We start from the raw sequence: 14,279 nt of genomic DNA on the forward strand, positions 1-14,279 counted from the left end.
GTGAGGTTGGTGTTATATTACGCTAAATGGACTTTTGTGAGCTTTAAGTCATGTTATAATGTTCTTACCTCATCAAAAACATACCTGGAATTGTGTTTTGTTTCATTCTCACATGTTTGAGTAGCCCTTTATTACTCTGTCTACATCTCCTACACTCAAAATGTATTCCACCTTGAGCCATGAAGCTGTTGTTTAAAGTTAATGGCTATCTTTTACGTTTGCTCAGATTGACAATCAGGACTAAAATCATCCAAATGATTCTAGTGTAGGTTTATTGACTTTAAAAACACAGTGGAGCACTTCCTGTGTAACCACATGACATCACAAGGTAGATCAGAGTGTTTTCTGTTTGTGAGAAAGAACACAGCCTAAATATGAGGGGTCTGTGTGTTAAAAATTGTACGAATGAAACAAAAAACACAACTCCAGGTATGTTTTTGATGAGGAAATTACATTATAACATCAAAATAACGTAATATGAGACCTTTATTACAGAGTGAGAATGAGATGGAGAACATGAACAGATTCTGTTATTACAATATCATTTCATTATATACTGGTTTCACTGTTCCCACTGGACAGCACAGCAAACATTCACAACATTAATATCTCAAATTCAGGTTCTTAACTCATGGATAACTTATTTGGGGAATTCTTAATGTTTATTCATTTAGACTGAACCCTGCACTCTATCAGATTTTTACATAACCTTTGTTTCAAGAATATGAACATAACATAGTCCCAGAAAGATGTTAACAAGCTCAAGTTGGGTATTAGTTGCCACACACAGATAATATAAACACTATAATATAAAACATAAATGTTTCACCTGGTTCACACTTGGAGAGCTCAGACTGTGCCTCTGGGCTTTTCCTCTCATGGCCAGTTGTTCCCTCACAGCCACCTCCTGTAAGCAGATATATCACATATAAAGACTATAACAAAGAAGGAGTTATATTCAGGACATATCTACTAAATATCTACTAAACCAATTCAATAAGATGTTTAACATTCATTGTCAGTTCAAATAAATTATTTAATTATTTGCAACAGAATATTACTTAATCATAAAGGTGGAAAGCAGATTATGTAATCTTTGCCAGGATATTAAGTTCAGCTATTCAACACATTCCTCTAAATTTTATTTATTTGAGAAATTCAAATTTCTTTGGCAACAATAAACATTTTTCATCACTTGAAACCTATGAATTAGTGATACTAATTAATCATAGCTGAAGGAAAAACTGACTTTGTGGACCCCATCAGTAAAAGGTTTATTGTAGAATTGTGTGTTTTGTTCCATTTTAACATCTCCAATCTGTACACTTTTGCTCTGCCCTGTGTGACCCCTGACCTGTCTGAGCCTGTCCAAAGTGAGCACATTCTCCACAGCAAGGACACTGCGCAGGTACTTCTCTATGGCGGCCTCACTGTCGGCTGTGGGATCCTCCTCTGCACTGGCTGCCAGTCGAGCGAGCATCTCCCTGTCTTCCGGCCCGTGGATGTCCTGAATACATTGAATGAACAATAGAGCCAATAATGAGGCGTGTGAGAATTATAAATACATAAATAATGGTTGTAATGAGGCTTCTCTAAAAAAAACAACAACAACAACAACAAAAAAAAACACACACACATTTTGCTTTGGCTTTTAACTCACTGTAGACCAGATCATACTGTGTGATGTTTTTAGTCTTAAAATACAGTAATATAGGCCCTAAAAATGCACTGTGTAATGTTTCTCCTGGGGGGTCCGTCAAATGATTTTCTCCATGGAGATATTGTAGCTTTGGCTGGAATGTTTCACAGTATGGTATAAAACCTTTATATTTTTATGAAGACCAAACCAGGCCAAGTTACAGGTCAGATCTGTGGAGAGGCAACCCCACTCAGAGTCAGAATGCCTGTTTTATTGGTATTTTTGAGTAGTAAAACTAGTATTTTAATATATTTTAATATAACGTAGAGCTGTTTGATGTCATACTGTAGAACATTCCAGGCAGAGCAATGACATATCCATAGAAACAAGCAAATGACAAAACTTCAATCAAAAAGTTGCATAGTGCACCTTTAAAGAATGGTCAGTTGCGGTGTCGACTATTGTGAAATTTGTAATACAATATTTTACCTCAGAATAATAATGTTTAGTAATTACGCAGAGTTGATGCAGTGTGCACCGTTCTTCTCACCCCGGGGATGTTGGAGACGATTTCAAAGGTGACTCCACAGCCAGGGATGGTGCTACGCTGGGACATTCTCTTCAGGAGGCTCTGAGCAAAACCCTGTCAGACACAGACCAGATATTGATACATTAGTATTATTTAATTAATATTAATATTAATTTATTTTTTAGTAACAATATTGTATATTTGGATAAAAAGAAGCTTAGTTTTAACATTGTAGAATTTGAAATATTATTTTTGATACTCGAAACTCAATAGCACAGTGATAATAAAAAACACTCCCTTTTTACAATACACAATATTCAATGCAAAATAATAGTATTTCCTATAATATGTGATCTACAAGCCCCGAAATAGATCAAGACCATTCAAAAACTATACAGAATTCAGTATTAGTACTGATACTTACAAACTCATATCTAATTTCAATAGTCGTTTTTGTATCTGACCTGTCTCCCGGTGACGCTGACACAGATGCGTTTCCGTAGTAACAGCCTCATGTGGGCAGGGTGGGACAGCTGCACCACAGTTTTCACAGTCAGATAAACCCTGAGGTCTGGGGCCCCCGCTCGGCTCAGCTCTGGGCACTCGTGAACTGTGGAGTCCCAGGACGCCTCCACCTTCACCTGTAAAAAACAACACAAAAATTCTTTATGCCCATTATGTAACTTTTACCATAGCACAAGACATTAAGACAGAATACAGAACTTAGTAAAAATTAACATGTGTGATTGGGACAAACCATAGACTGTATAAATAAATGGACATAACAAACCTGCTAGCTGCCGAAGGTTAGGGGCGCTTCCGGCTCCATCAACTCTGGCTCCAATTTACATTGAAATATTGTCACCTCTCTCTCTGTAACTGCTGAAGTGAGCCTCGTAATTTTGGTCTTAAAATGCTCGTATTAACCTGCTCTACATGATCCTGCTGTTTTTTATTTTGCTATTTTGTCCATAACTAAATTCCTATTCTTAATAAGGACCTCCACTCCAAATTCACTCCTATAACTTCAAGCTTTGTGAGCTTTATTTGACTGGAGGTCAAATATGGGCACAGCCCTTTAGTCCAGTTCTTTATACAGTCTATGGGACAAACTAACTAATACTTCATCTAATAACTAATATTACAGTAACTATGAAGCTACCGGTAAATGCAAAAAGTTGTCACTATGGGCTCTATAGATGTCTGGTTAAACATGAATAAAAAATGAAGTTACCTGATTACACTTGAGACTTGGCTAGAGAGGGGAAAAAATTCTAATTATTAAAACAATTGTACAGTAATTTTACCAACGGTAGTTGGTAAAATTATTTTCAGGATAATTTACTATTTATTAATTGTTTATTTGATATAACAAACATAGATTAACAATTCAGTAATCTGATGCAGGTAGCACAGTGATTATACCTTAGGCTAATTTGCAACACCAGTCCCCCAGAAAAGTTTTTAAATTGTTCACTAAAAAGCAGTGGGATTAATAGTAGAAAAAGCAATGAATACAGTGAATTTGTCAAGAGGAATTGCCCTACTTTATTCTAACAGCCCCATTACCTTTGGATCATAATGTTTGACGATGTGCAGGTCGAAGAACTCATCCTCATCTTCCTCACTGAGCAAAGCATCCAGGCCCCCGGAGAGTGGAGCAGAGAGTCTGGACTGGAAATCATCCGCTGAGAGAAAAACACAAAAATACTAAATTCAACAAAATGAATCAACTTTGCAGAAACAAGGACCTAAGCTTTAGTTTATAAGGCTCTGTATAGCCGTGTTTACTGGGAATATTGGGAAAATTTGGGCCAGTAATTTTTGTCAGATATTATTAAATGTATATGAATGTATGTAATAGATGAGCACTGAAGCTAATGAGGCACTTGTATGTTTTCAAAATCATCATTATTATATTATGTCAGATAAAATGATCGTGTTATTATTTTTTCAAGTGAAAAGGAAAATTGTGAACTACTAATCTACTTCAATATGTGGGCTTTGCCATATGTTTAAAAATATTTATACAGATACCAAATATTTATTGGTGGAGGGCCTGCTACCGGCCTGTCTCCATGGAGATGTTATTGTTTTTTCTGGAATGTTCCATGGTATGACATTAAACATTTCCCATTCTGAAAAGGGTGATGCCAAAGATCTGAATTGTAATGTAGCATAGTGCTGTAAACTGCTTATCTCCCTCGTGATACTGTGGAACAAAGCAGTAACATTTCCATGGTGACAGATAAGACTACTCATTTACTAAAACACACCTAAGGTCATTATATTTAAGATTTAACTAAACTGTATCTTTTTTCCCCACTTCTGCCGTTTTTAGGTTTAAAATTCTACTTCCTGGTTGGAAATCGTGACATCACACAAGGGAATAAAATAAAGTAAAAACTGAAAAAATGTGACGTCATCATGGACTTATCTAAAATATAACTCTCTTCTTCCTTAAACCTTTTTTTACAAAGTGTTTAATGATTTGTGTAAAACTATCCTTTATATTTGCAGCATATATTATCCCATCAAGTTAAGTCAAATTTGGAGAATCATCGAAACCTGTCATACGCACTTTAAATGTCATATCAGCTGAAATCAAATCCATACAAGACCCTTATATCTGTCATGCTCATAGGAAAAATGACATTAACTTACCGCTGAGATCCAGGAAGAGGACTGGGATGTGCGTTTCCATTCCTGGGACTGGGACCCTGGGGGAGACACTCTGTCAGACAGTGACTTCACGCCTTTAACACATCATTAGCACAACAGACACAGAAGAGCGCGCATCTCTCACTAAACAGCTCTAACGGGCTAAACTTACATCAATCACAACTTTGAGATGGAAACTGCCACTTCTGTCTGCTGTTTTGCAATGTGTCAGAAAACAAAACAATAAAACACAATAGAAGTGTGTGATACTGACAGACACTACGATCTCAATATTTTTTTGGGATCCTACAAATATTTATGACATTTGTGCAATGCATCAGACAAGGGCTGAAATAAGCCTAGTATCTCATATTTAATACTATTCCAAAGTTGTTGTTTTTTTTAATCAACTCTTTTTTTTTTCCTTGTTTTTTTTTTTTTTTTTTTTCTAATCATACAAAACATAATAGATTTTCAAACTGTGCATACTTTTGAAACAACCATTTTTATATGAAGTATGAACCACCTAAGAAAAGATTTGGCCTTCAAAGTACCACAAGATCTAAAACAGGATTTTCCAGTTCTAAACAAGGACAGAAAAGGGGGCTACCTACCTGCTCTAACTAGTTCTAAACAAGGGCCACCCCAACAAAACCAACAAAAAAGTGGTTTACTTAAAATTCTGGAAATATCTGACCTATAGAGGACCTTTCATAACAGCAATTGGTGATATATTGTTTATAACTGTAGTTCTCCACCTCTAGTGAACAAGGACATAATCATTTTGTTTTGCCCTCTAGACCCAGTCGAACACAAACCTCTCAGCTGGGGCTCCTGGGATGCCACTCCCCGCAGAGGGCACCAGCACAGCATTCCTCTCCTCAGTGAGGGTCAGACGGCACTCCAGCAGTTGAGACTCTCTCTCCACATCGTCCTCTGATTTATCTGAACACAGGGGCATGTTCAGATTAAAAGCACTACTACTGTATTTAAAGGTGCACTATGTAACTTTTTGGTAGGGGGTCTGTCACTTGATTGTTTCTATGGATATGTCATGTTTTTTTTTTATTGCTTCTCAGTTTATTACCATTATTTCTCCCTTACATGTATTAAATTAATGGTAGTTTTATAGTTCAAAAACACCCAGAAACCCAGACACACACAGAAAAACAGGTATTCTGACTGTAAGCATGGTCACCTCTCCACAGATCTGACCTGCACCTTGGTTCTGGTTTGGTCTCCATGAAGATAGAAAGGTTTAATACCATGCTGTGAAACATTTCAAGGAAAGCAGTAACATCTCCATGGAGAAAAGCATCTGATTGGGCCCAAATGCTTTTCTCCATCAGAAAAGTTACACAATGCACCTTTAAATAATGTTAACATTACTAACAATCTACTAAAATAAACATTAACATTACTGTCACTAACAATGTATTGAAATAACAAAATTAGGGTGATTGCAAAGTTATAGGTTTGTTGGTTGTGTACTGATATTTTGCTGCTGGATGGTCAACATTCGCTGGAGGTGTGAAGCTAACTGGAAGCACTATTCTGTTAGAAGCTCTGTTACACAAATTGGACTTAATCTGAGCTTTATTTTGACAGTCTGCCAAGATAGAGCAAACTAGGTTGGAACTACAACAGGTGAGATAGTTTGTGCAGTTTAACTAAATAACATTGCAGTTAGTTAGTCACTCACACCTTTTTGTGGAAAACACAACAGAATCCTCCTCAACAAGATCATGAACCCTCACACTGATCACAGACCCAATCCAATTTGTATTTTTTCTCGAGTTTTCAGATGATCATAAAACCTTTTTGGCTGTGTTGGGTGTGTCTGGTAATGTAACAATGAGATATGCTGCTGTATTAGAGAATAACTGACATGGACATTTTGCTATACTGTGAATATTACAGTTAATTACAGATTCTGAGAGGGTTTGGTGGTATGACTAAAAATGAATCATGTTTTGCTCCTCATATCCAAGTCCATTGAAGCAGTACCTGGTTTAGAAACGATCTTCTGCAGCTGTTGGTCCAGATATTCTTGTCTCTGAGTCAAGGTGAAGAGCCACTGCTGCCTCATGCGCTCCAGATCTACCTCCTGAACACCAGAGGAGACAATTACCAGTAGCACTTAAAAATGACTATAAAACCCCTCTAACCAGTTTAACGGAAAAACAAAAAAGTATTTACACATAATTTTTGAATGAATGGATTTGTGAAAAGGAAGACAACTTGTATTATCTTAATGAGGGACATTATCACATGCTAGATGAGTAAAGTGGGTCCTAAATTGTGTACTGCAAAAGGGGCCAATCAGAATGTTGTCATTGCGCTGTTAGCTTGCTAGTTTTTAGCTATACATAATGGCCAAACTCCACAACTTATTTCAGCGAAGAATTAGGATACTAGACATGTGTTGTATATTATTTTTAAAAAACACACGTTTGATGAGGATACAGAATTATAACATGGAAAAAGTTTTTGATGCAGTCCCTTTAAGACATGTATAAGAGTTGCTACTTACTTGATAGCTGTCCAACTCTTCATTGTCACCCTGAAATAAACATACCCATAATTACTGTTTAGCATGATGTCAAAACACAGTATTCCTTCTTATAAATCTTCTAAAGTGAATGTGTTTGATGTCTTACCCAGTGTGCCTCAGCAGCTTTGGATGAAGGAGCCTGTCGGACTTTGACGTCGCCGATGGAAACGGACACGATGGAGGCAGCGATCAGAGGCATGGTCCCAGAGTCCGGCACAGAGCGCACCTCCACCTGTACACGCCGAGACTGACCCTGCAGTTTATACAACAAACAGAAGAAGTATTGGTTAATTACTGGTTTGAGTAATCCTGTATTGTACTGCATTGAAGGCTTGGGTGCTAAGAAAATGTATGTTTCCACCTACATTTCTGTACCTGCTTGTGATTATTCAAAAAACTGACTCCAGGTCAAACAGTTAGGGTTAAAGGTTTTATATCATACAAAATTTACTCTTGTGAGCTTTAAGCCATGTTATAATGCTGTTACTTCCTAAAAACCATACCTGGAGTCGTGTTTTGTTTCATTCACACATGTTGTATTCCTTTATTATTATGAGTAATCCTTTATTATTCGTCTATTTAAACTCAAAGCTCAAAATGCTCTGTTTCACCGTGATGTCATGAAGCGGTAGTTTTCAAATTAACAGCTCTCTTTTACATTTTATTCAGCACAGATTGGCAATTCTAGGGCTAAAATTATCCAAATTATTCTAGTGAAGGTGTATGGAGTTTAAAAACATATTGCAGCATTTCCTGTATTACCACATGACATGAATTTTTTTTTCAACAAAAGACGTTGCTCATAAGTTGTGCAGTTTAGAACGTGAAGTCAAATGATTCAGCTCTGATACAGCCAGCTAAACACACTTATGAGAGCCTTAAACTGCTGATCATCTGGCGCTGTACCTGTCTGAGCTGGAACACGCCCCCGGTGCGCACATCTTTAGCGGCCGTGACCTCCACAGGTGTGAAGTCTCCAGCGTCGTTCAGCTCCATCAGCTGCACCCACAGCTCCAGACGACGTGTCACCTCGCTCCACCTGACAGGGGACACACAATCGTGGGGGCTGCTGTCACTTTAAGAGACTAAACAGGTTGTGTTTGCATAGGCCAGGGCTATGCAGTAATATATACAGACGATAAATGATAATACTAAAACTAATTTCTGCCACTGACAAACAACCCTTAAGTAGAATTATCCTCAAAAAAGTATTCATGTACTATGTAAAATGGATTTAAAAAAAATCATAAATAATAAATCTAAATCTCTCAATAAATAAAGAAATAGTAAAAAGCAATAAATAAATAGCAGAATGAAAAATTTAGTAGTTAGTTGTAATGAGTCACAGTGATTCATCCAGCCCTTTAAAGTTCAATCTAAATCACAAAAGAGAAAAAAATAACAAAGTTCATCGCTAGTGCAAAGAAAAAGTACCCATGAGTAATTATCTTGACAGGCCTAGCCACAAGGATACTCAATCAAACTCTGGACTGAAAACACAATTTTGTTTAATATTTTGTCTGTTTGTAATATGAGCTTCCTTGCTGTACCAAAAGCAAATTGCATCAAATTGTTTGTGGGGCTATTAATGAACATTCTGATTCTGAATCAATTACAAAAATTACAAAAACAACTCAATAATTTGATGGGCTCAGGTTCTGCCCTCAAAAGCTGGAACAAAGTCACTTTTCAAAAATGACAAGGATCCACCTCCAATTTGAACTTGCTTTACCTTGATTTTAACATTTGGTAGCACATGACTGTTTAAAAATTATTATTTTTAGGCTAATTTAATGTGCACTCTCCTCGTACCTCTCCCTCAGAGATCGAGTCTTGGCCTGGATGACGCCCAGGTCCCACAGAGCCAGGTTCCTGCGGTGATTGGCCTGTTTGTGACCGTACACCTCTATCGCCACGGCTCCTTCAGACAGGTACTCCACGAAGTCTTCTGATACAGAGACCACCAGCTCCTAAAAATACACCAAGAGAAAACAATCACATCCTTGGATTCTTGACAAACTGAATGTAAGTAATACAGTGATTATACAGTGATGAAACAGAGTACAATGATTTTCTCAATAATACTGCTAATATTACATGACATAAGGTTTTTAGACTGTGTCCTTTTAACACATTAAACATTGTTGAGTCTAATATATAAAATGTTTTAAAATATAGAATGTCAAGGCAGATAAAGAAATATACAAAAATTATGTAATATAAATCAGTTTTTTATGAATGAATGAATGAATAAATAGATAAATAGATAAACAAGCAAACTGTATTTTCAGGGATAAACAAACTATAAACAATCAAGCTAAAACAGGACTAAACAAACTTTCTTGTTAAATTAATTGCTCGTGTTCTGACCTTGGCACTGTCAAAAACCACAGTGCACTGGGGGTCCCGGGAGGAGGAGGGGGAAGAGGGGGAGTCCATCTCAGGGGCCACAAACACAGGCTCCTCCTGACCCCAGAAGTGATACTGACAGAACACAAAGTTGGACAGATGCCGAGGGAGTCCTGTGGCCTGCAGAAGCTTCACCTGAAATAAGCAACAAAGAAATACTGAATGATGCTGGGATGTAGGTGCAAAGGGCTATAGTTTACAATATTAATTAAACAATATTTCAGGTTTAACTTGGAAAATAAATAAAAAAAACAATTTGTCAGCAATTTTAGTCTCTTGTTATGCTCCTCTGTCTACTGGCAAAAACCGTATTAGTGTAGCTGAATCCAATAAGTATTCATTATTCAAGCTAAAACTAAAAATAACATCAAAGTTTACATTGTTTTTTGCTTCATGAAGGGAAGGATCAAGAAATTATATTTATATTAAAGTAAAATTAACAATAACCCATTTCTAAATATCTTCAGATCAAAAGCTCTTCAGTTTCAATCTGCCCATTATCTCACACTTGCATCAAAATTGGGACTTAAAGGTGCTAAGTAACTTTTTGGTTGGGGGTCTGTCACCTGCTTGTTTCTTTGGGTATGTCATTGCCTGGAATGTTCCACAGTATGACATTATACAGCTCTACCTTACATGTATTCAATTGCATAAAAACAGGCATTCTGACTGTGAGCTGGGTTGCCTTGTGACCAGTAATTTGGTCTGGTTTGGATTCCATGAAGATAGAAAGGTTTAATATCATACTGTGAAACATTCCAGACAAAGTTACACAATGCAGTTACACCTTTAATAGTGAATAGACCGAGAACTAAAGTTGTAATAAACCTACACCAAATCAGATCTATATCATTATTCAGGACTAAAAAGGGATCAAAGTGTGAACACAGCCTATGTCTCACAGGATAAACACTAAAAGAGCATTATGATTATTATCATTATCTCCTCCTCACCACACAGTAGAGTCTGCGTTCTTGTGTCTCTCCATCTGTGCAGCTCAGAGAGTCCACAAGAGATGAGCTGTCCTCTGAGCTTTCAGTGCCTCTCCACACCTCCACATGCAACCGACCAGCCACCTGAAGCATAACAAGAAAATACAGAGTTAAATGTGTCAAACACAGGACTAATAGCATTATTCTGCACCACCATTTCGTAGTCTAAAAACTTAATGAAGACTAGTCTCTCGTCTTTAATTTTCTTTTTTTCATTCTTTTTTTCTTTGTTTCAGTAATAATGCTAATAATACATTTATCTTATATACGCTTTTCCAGATGCTCAAAGTCGCTTTAGAAATGCATTAAGCTCATAAAGGAAGAGATGCTTTACACTAGATTTAGCTAAAGCTGGTTTCCATCTGCAGTCCCCAGGCAGGTTAACAAACACAATTAAAATACATTCAAATATTCACCCATTTACAATTTCAAACCATGCATTCTCCCACAGTTTTGAATAAAAATTTGACATGCAGCAAATAAAAATATCACATAGGCTTACATTACAATTCAACACATGTAAATACAAAATGAGTGCTGACAGAGTTGACTCTCTAAAAGGACTTTTGTAACAGAAGAGAAACCCCTCGGGTTAGAGAAGAGTTTAAGCCTGTCTGGGAGCTTTGTCTGAGAAGTCTGTGCAAAGGTAGAGCTGAGTTTGGGGAGTCTGCCGTCATAGTGACTTATGGCTCTGTATGTTCTAATGGTGCACACAGAGAAAAGCTTAACAAATCTCTTAAAGATCCTATATTGCACAAAATGGACTTTTGTGAGTTTTAAGCCACGTTAGAATGTTGTTATCTCCTCAAAACATACCTGGAGTAGTGTTTTGTTTCATTCATGTTTGAGTAATCCTTTATTATTAGTCTACATCTCCAAAGCTCAGAATGCTCTGTTCTACCTTGTAATGTCAAGTAGTTGTAGTACTTTTAGTTCAGTAGAGATTGGCAATTCCTGTATTACCACATGACATCACAAGGTGGAACAGAGTGTTGAGAGAAGAACACAGCATAAAGAACACACGGTTTGTATTTGAATGAAAGAGAGCACAACACTGGTGTGTTTGTGATGAAGTAACATTGTAACATAAATCAGAAAATAGCGTAATATGGGCCCTTTAAGTGGTGATGGTGCAACATTGTTTAGAATTTATTGTACTTGTTTTTTTTTCCCCAACATTTTGAAAGGTCAGTTATTGCTTTTCATTTATCAAGAAATTAATTTCAGTACAGTGTTTCCAGTTTAATCATGAAAATATTATCTTGTTCTTCAAATGTATTGTTCAGATTTCTTAAAAAATGGCAGCAGAAAAGAAGGCAACAGTAAATCAGTTCCTATGATAGACAAGTGCCAGTTTACCTCCCCCTTCTGGTTGATGATGGGCACTGCATACTGTAGCTTCACATCATAAAACAGACTGGCCAGAAACACGTTGGCGACTCCGATCAGACTGTGGTTCTCCTGCTCATCGAAGAACGGATCAGCGCGTTTGAAATATGACCGCATCACCTGAGAAGACACAAGATACTTAAATTAGATTAGATTAAAGGGCCTGTACATGATTTTGAACCATGACTGAAAAACATGTTTGAAAGTGAACTGTTAGAACTGCCCTCTTATGATTCAACATCTTTGTCCAATGTTGAATCATGACAAAGAAACAACTGTCTGTAGGGACAGTCACGCTCTTTCAACAACAACAATATATTTTTTTTCTTTTTGAGAGCAGAGTAGACAAAGACAGTAAAAGGTATTAATACTCATTCTTCAATGAGTGTTGTTAGAAATATTGTTCTAAATAATATACAAAATTAAACTCAAAACTAAAAGATATTTGCATCAGGGTTTAACTGACGGGGTTGTCTTCATCAAAGTCCTTCCACTCCTGGTACAGCTCCCTCATGTCCACCAGTCTGTTCTCCATCTTCTCCAAGGCCCAGATCTGCTTCCCTTTGCCTTTACGACGCACCTGGATGGCCGGCTCGCTCAACACAGCATCACGCTAAGAATATACAGAATAGGAATTAATACCTGACAAAAATGCATGGTACCAGAAGTTGTTGCCATCTAGTGTGAATAATATAAATACTGGAGATATACAACTATAATGATTTGCATGTTTTTGTTTTTTTTTTGTTAATATTACACTTGTACATGTTGATAAATTTGTTTGTAAGGAATGACGTCACTTATTACAGAAATTTATAGGATGCTCTGCTCACCCAACTGTTTCTTGGTTTTTGCAAATTAAGTTCTAATTAAAGATCCCCTATTTCACTATTTCCTGATGTATGTTATAATGCTGTTTCCTCATCAAAAACATACCTGTAGTTGTGTTTTGTTTAATTCACACATTTAACATACAAACATTCTTCTCTCTTCTCTCAAACATGCTGTTCCACCTTAAGATGTCATGCAGGAAGTGCTCCACTGTGTTTTAAACTCCATACACCTTTCACTAGAATCATTTGGTTCATTTCAGCCTTGGAATTTCCTATCCCTACTGAATAAAAGTCAAAAGATAGCTATTGACTTGAAAACTACTGCATCACAAGATCACAAAGAGCAAAACACAACTCCGGGTATGTTTCTGAAGAAGTAACAACATTATAACATAGCTAAACGCTCACAAGAGTCAATTTTGTATAATATAGGACCTTTAAAAATGTCTACTATGTAACTTTCTACTGGCTTGTTTACCAACTGTCTGTCTGCAAGGCGATGTTATTGCTTTGCCAAGAATGTTTCAAGTTTGGCATTAAATCTCTATGGAAACAAACAGCTTATACCACCAGACATTAAATGAATAAATTTAATCTCAACACTGAGAAACACTGCTGGCAAAACATAACATAAACCTGTCATAGGGACAAGCAGGTGGTGGATCATATACCAGAAAAGCAACATAATGCCCCTATAAGCCCTGGTTTTGTCATGTTGTGATTTAGACACATTTGAAGAAACTTTGAATCTTTGGGGTCAATATTCATCTTGTGTACTTTTATTGTGTACTACTCGAAGTGTTTTGGTTAATTTTTTTTACTATATGACAACATTTAACACGTAAAAAGTTAAATTACCAAAACATTTCATTCTGCTCTTTATTTTTTGTACCTCATAATTTTTCACAATATTATACAATTAAAAACAGATAGATCTGCTTTATTGTTATTGTGTCAGTGTTAGCTAGGTTTAATATTATCATTTATCATCTATATTTAGTTCAGCAATATCACACTCCAAAATTTGTTATAGCGACAGGCCTACTAATGGGGAAAACATGTGATCTCGTACCTTTCTGTTTGCGTCCAGATTGGCTGCGGGTATCTGCAGAGTGACCAGGTACTCTGTTCTCTTGTTCAGTTCTTCTGCAATGAACCCAGCCTCCTGAGCCAGAAGATTCGCCCTCACAATCTGCTCTTTGAGACGACGCAGGCTCCTGGTCATCATCGCCTCTCTGAAAATGCAATATGTCCATATAATGCTATTTCCTGA

At 36.8% G+C, this 14,279-nt stretch overlaps 1 protein-coding gene across 4 annotated transcripts in view; it reads right to left on the reverse strand.

Annotated features, from left to right (window-relative positions):
• The window catches only part of LOC110158640 (kinesin-like protein KIF13B), a 46,041-nt gene that overhangs the window by 10,072 nt on the left and 21,690 nt on the right, over positions 1-14,279 (reverse strand). For all 4 annotated transcript variants that reach the window (XM_055149116.1, XM_020923190.2, XM_055149115.1 and 1 more), the window contains exons 21-37: positions 14,079-14,241; positions 12,640-12,786; positions 12,144-12,293; positions 10,746-10,868; positions 9,754-9,927; positions 9,196-9,353; positions 8,290-8,422; positions 7,490-7,636; positions 7,363-7,392; positions 6,837-6,936; positions 5,648-5,774; positions 4,833-4,888; positions 3,738-3,856; positions 2,633-2,809; positions 2,190-2,282; positions 1,355-1,507; positions 830-907 (exon numbers count right to left, since the gene is read on the reverse strand). In XM_055149116.1, the coding sequence (XP_055005091.1) occupies positions 830-907; positions 1,355-1,507; positions 2,190-2,282; positions 2,633-2,809; positions 3,738-3,856; positions 4,833-4,888; positions 5,648-5,774; positions 6,837-6,936; positions 7,363-7,392; positions 7,490-7,636; positions 8,290-8,422; positions 9,196-9,353; positions 9,754-9,927; positions 10,746-10,868; positions 12,144-12,293; positions 12,640-12,786; positions 14,079-14,241 (2,128 nt within the window). The remainder of the gene's footprint in view (positions 1-829; positions 908-1,354; positions 1,508-2,189; positions 2,283-2,632; positions 2,810-3,737; positions 3,857-4,832; positions 4,889-5,647; positions 5,775-6,836; positions 6,937-7,362; positions 7,393-7,489; positions 7,637-8,289; positions 8,423-9,195; positions 9,354-9,753; positions 9,928-10,745; positions 10,869-12,143; positions 12,294-12,639; positions 12,787-14,078; positions 14,242-14,279) is intronic.

This window comes from Boleophthalmus pectinirostris, unplaced genomic scaffold (genome assembly GCF_026225935.1).
Source record: "Boleophthalmus pectinirostris isolate CB_2022bp ecotype Guang Dong unplaced genomic scaffold, ASM2622593v1 HiC_scaffold_13, whole genome shotgun sequence".
NCBI classification, from domain to species: domain Eukaryota; kingdom Metazoa; phylum Chordata; class Actinopteri; order Gobiiformes; family Gobiidae; genus Boleophthalmus; species Boleophthalmus pectinirostris.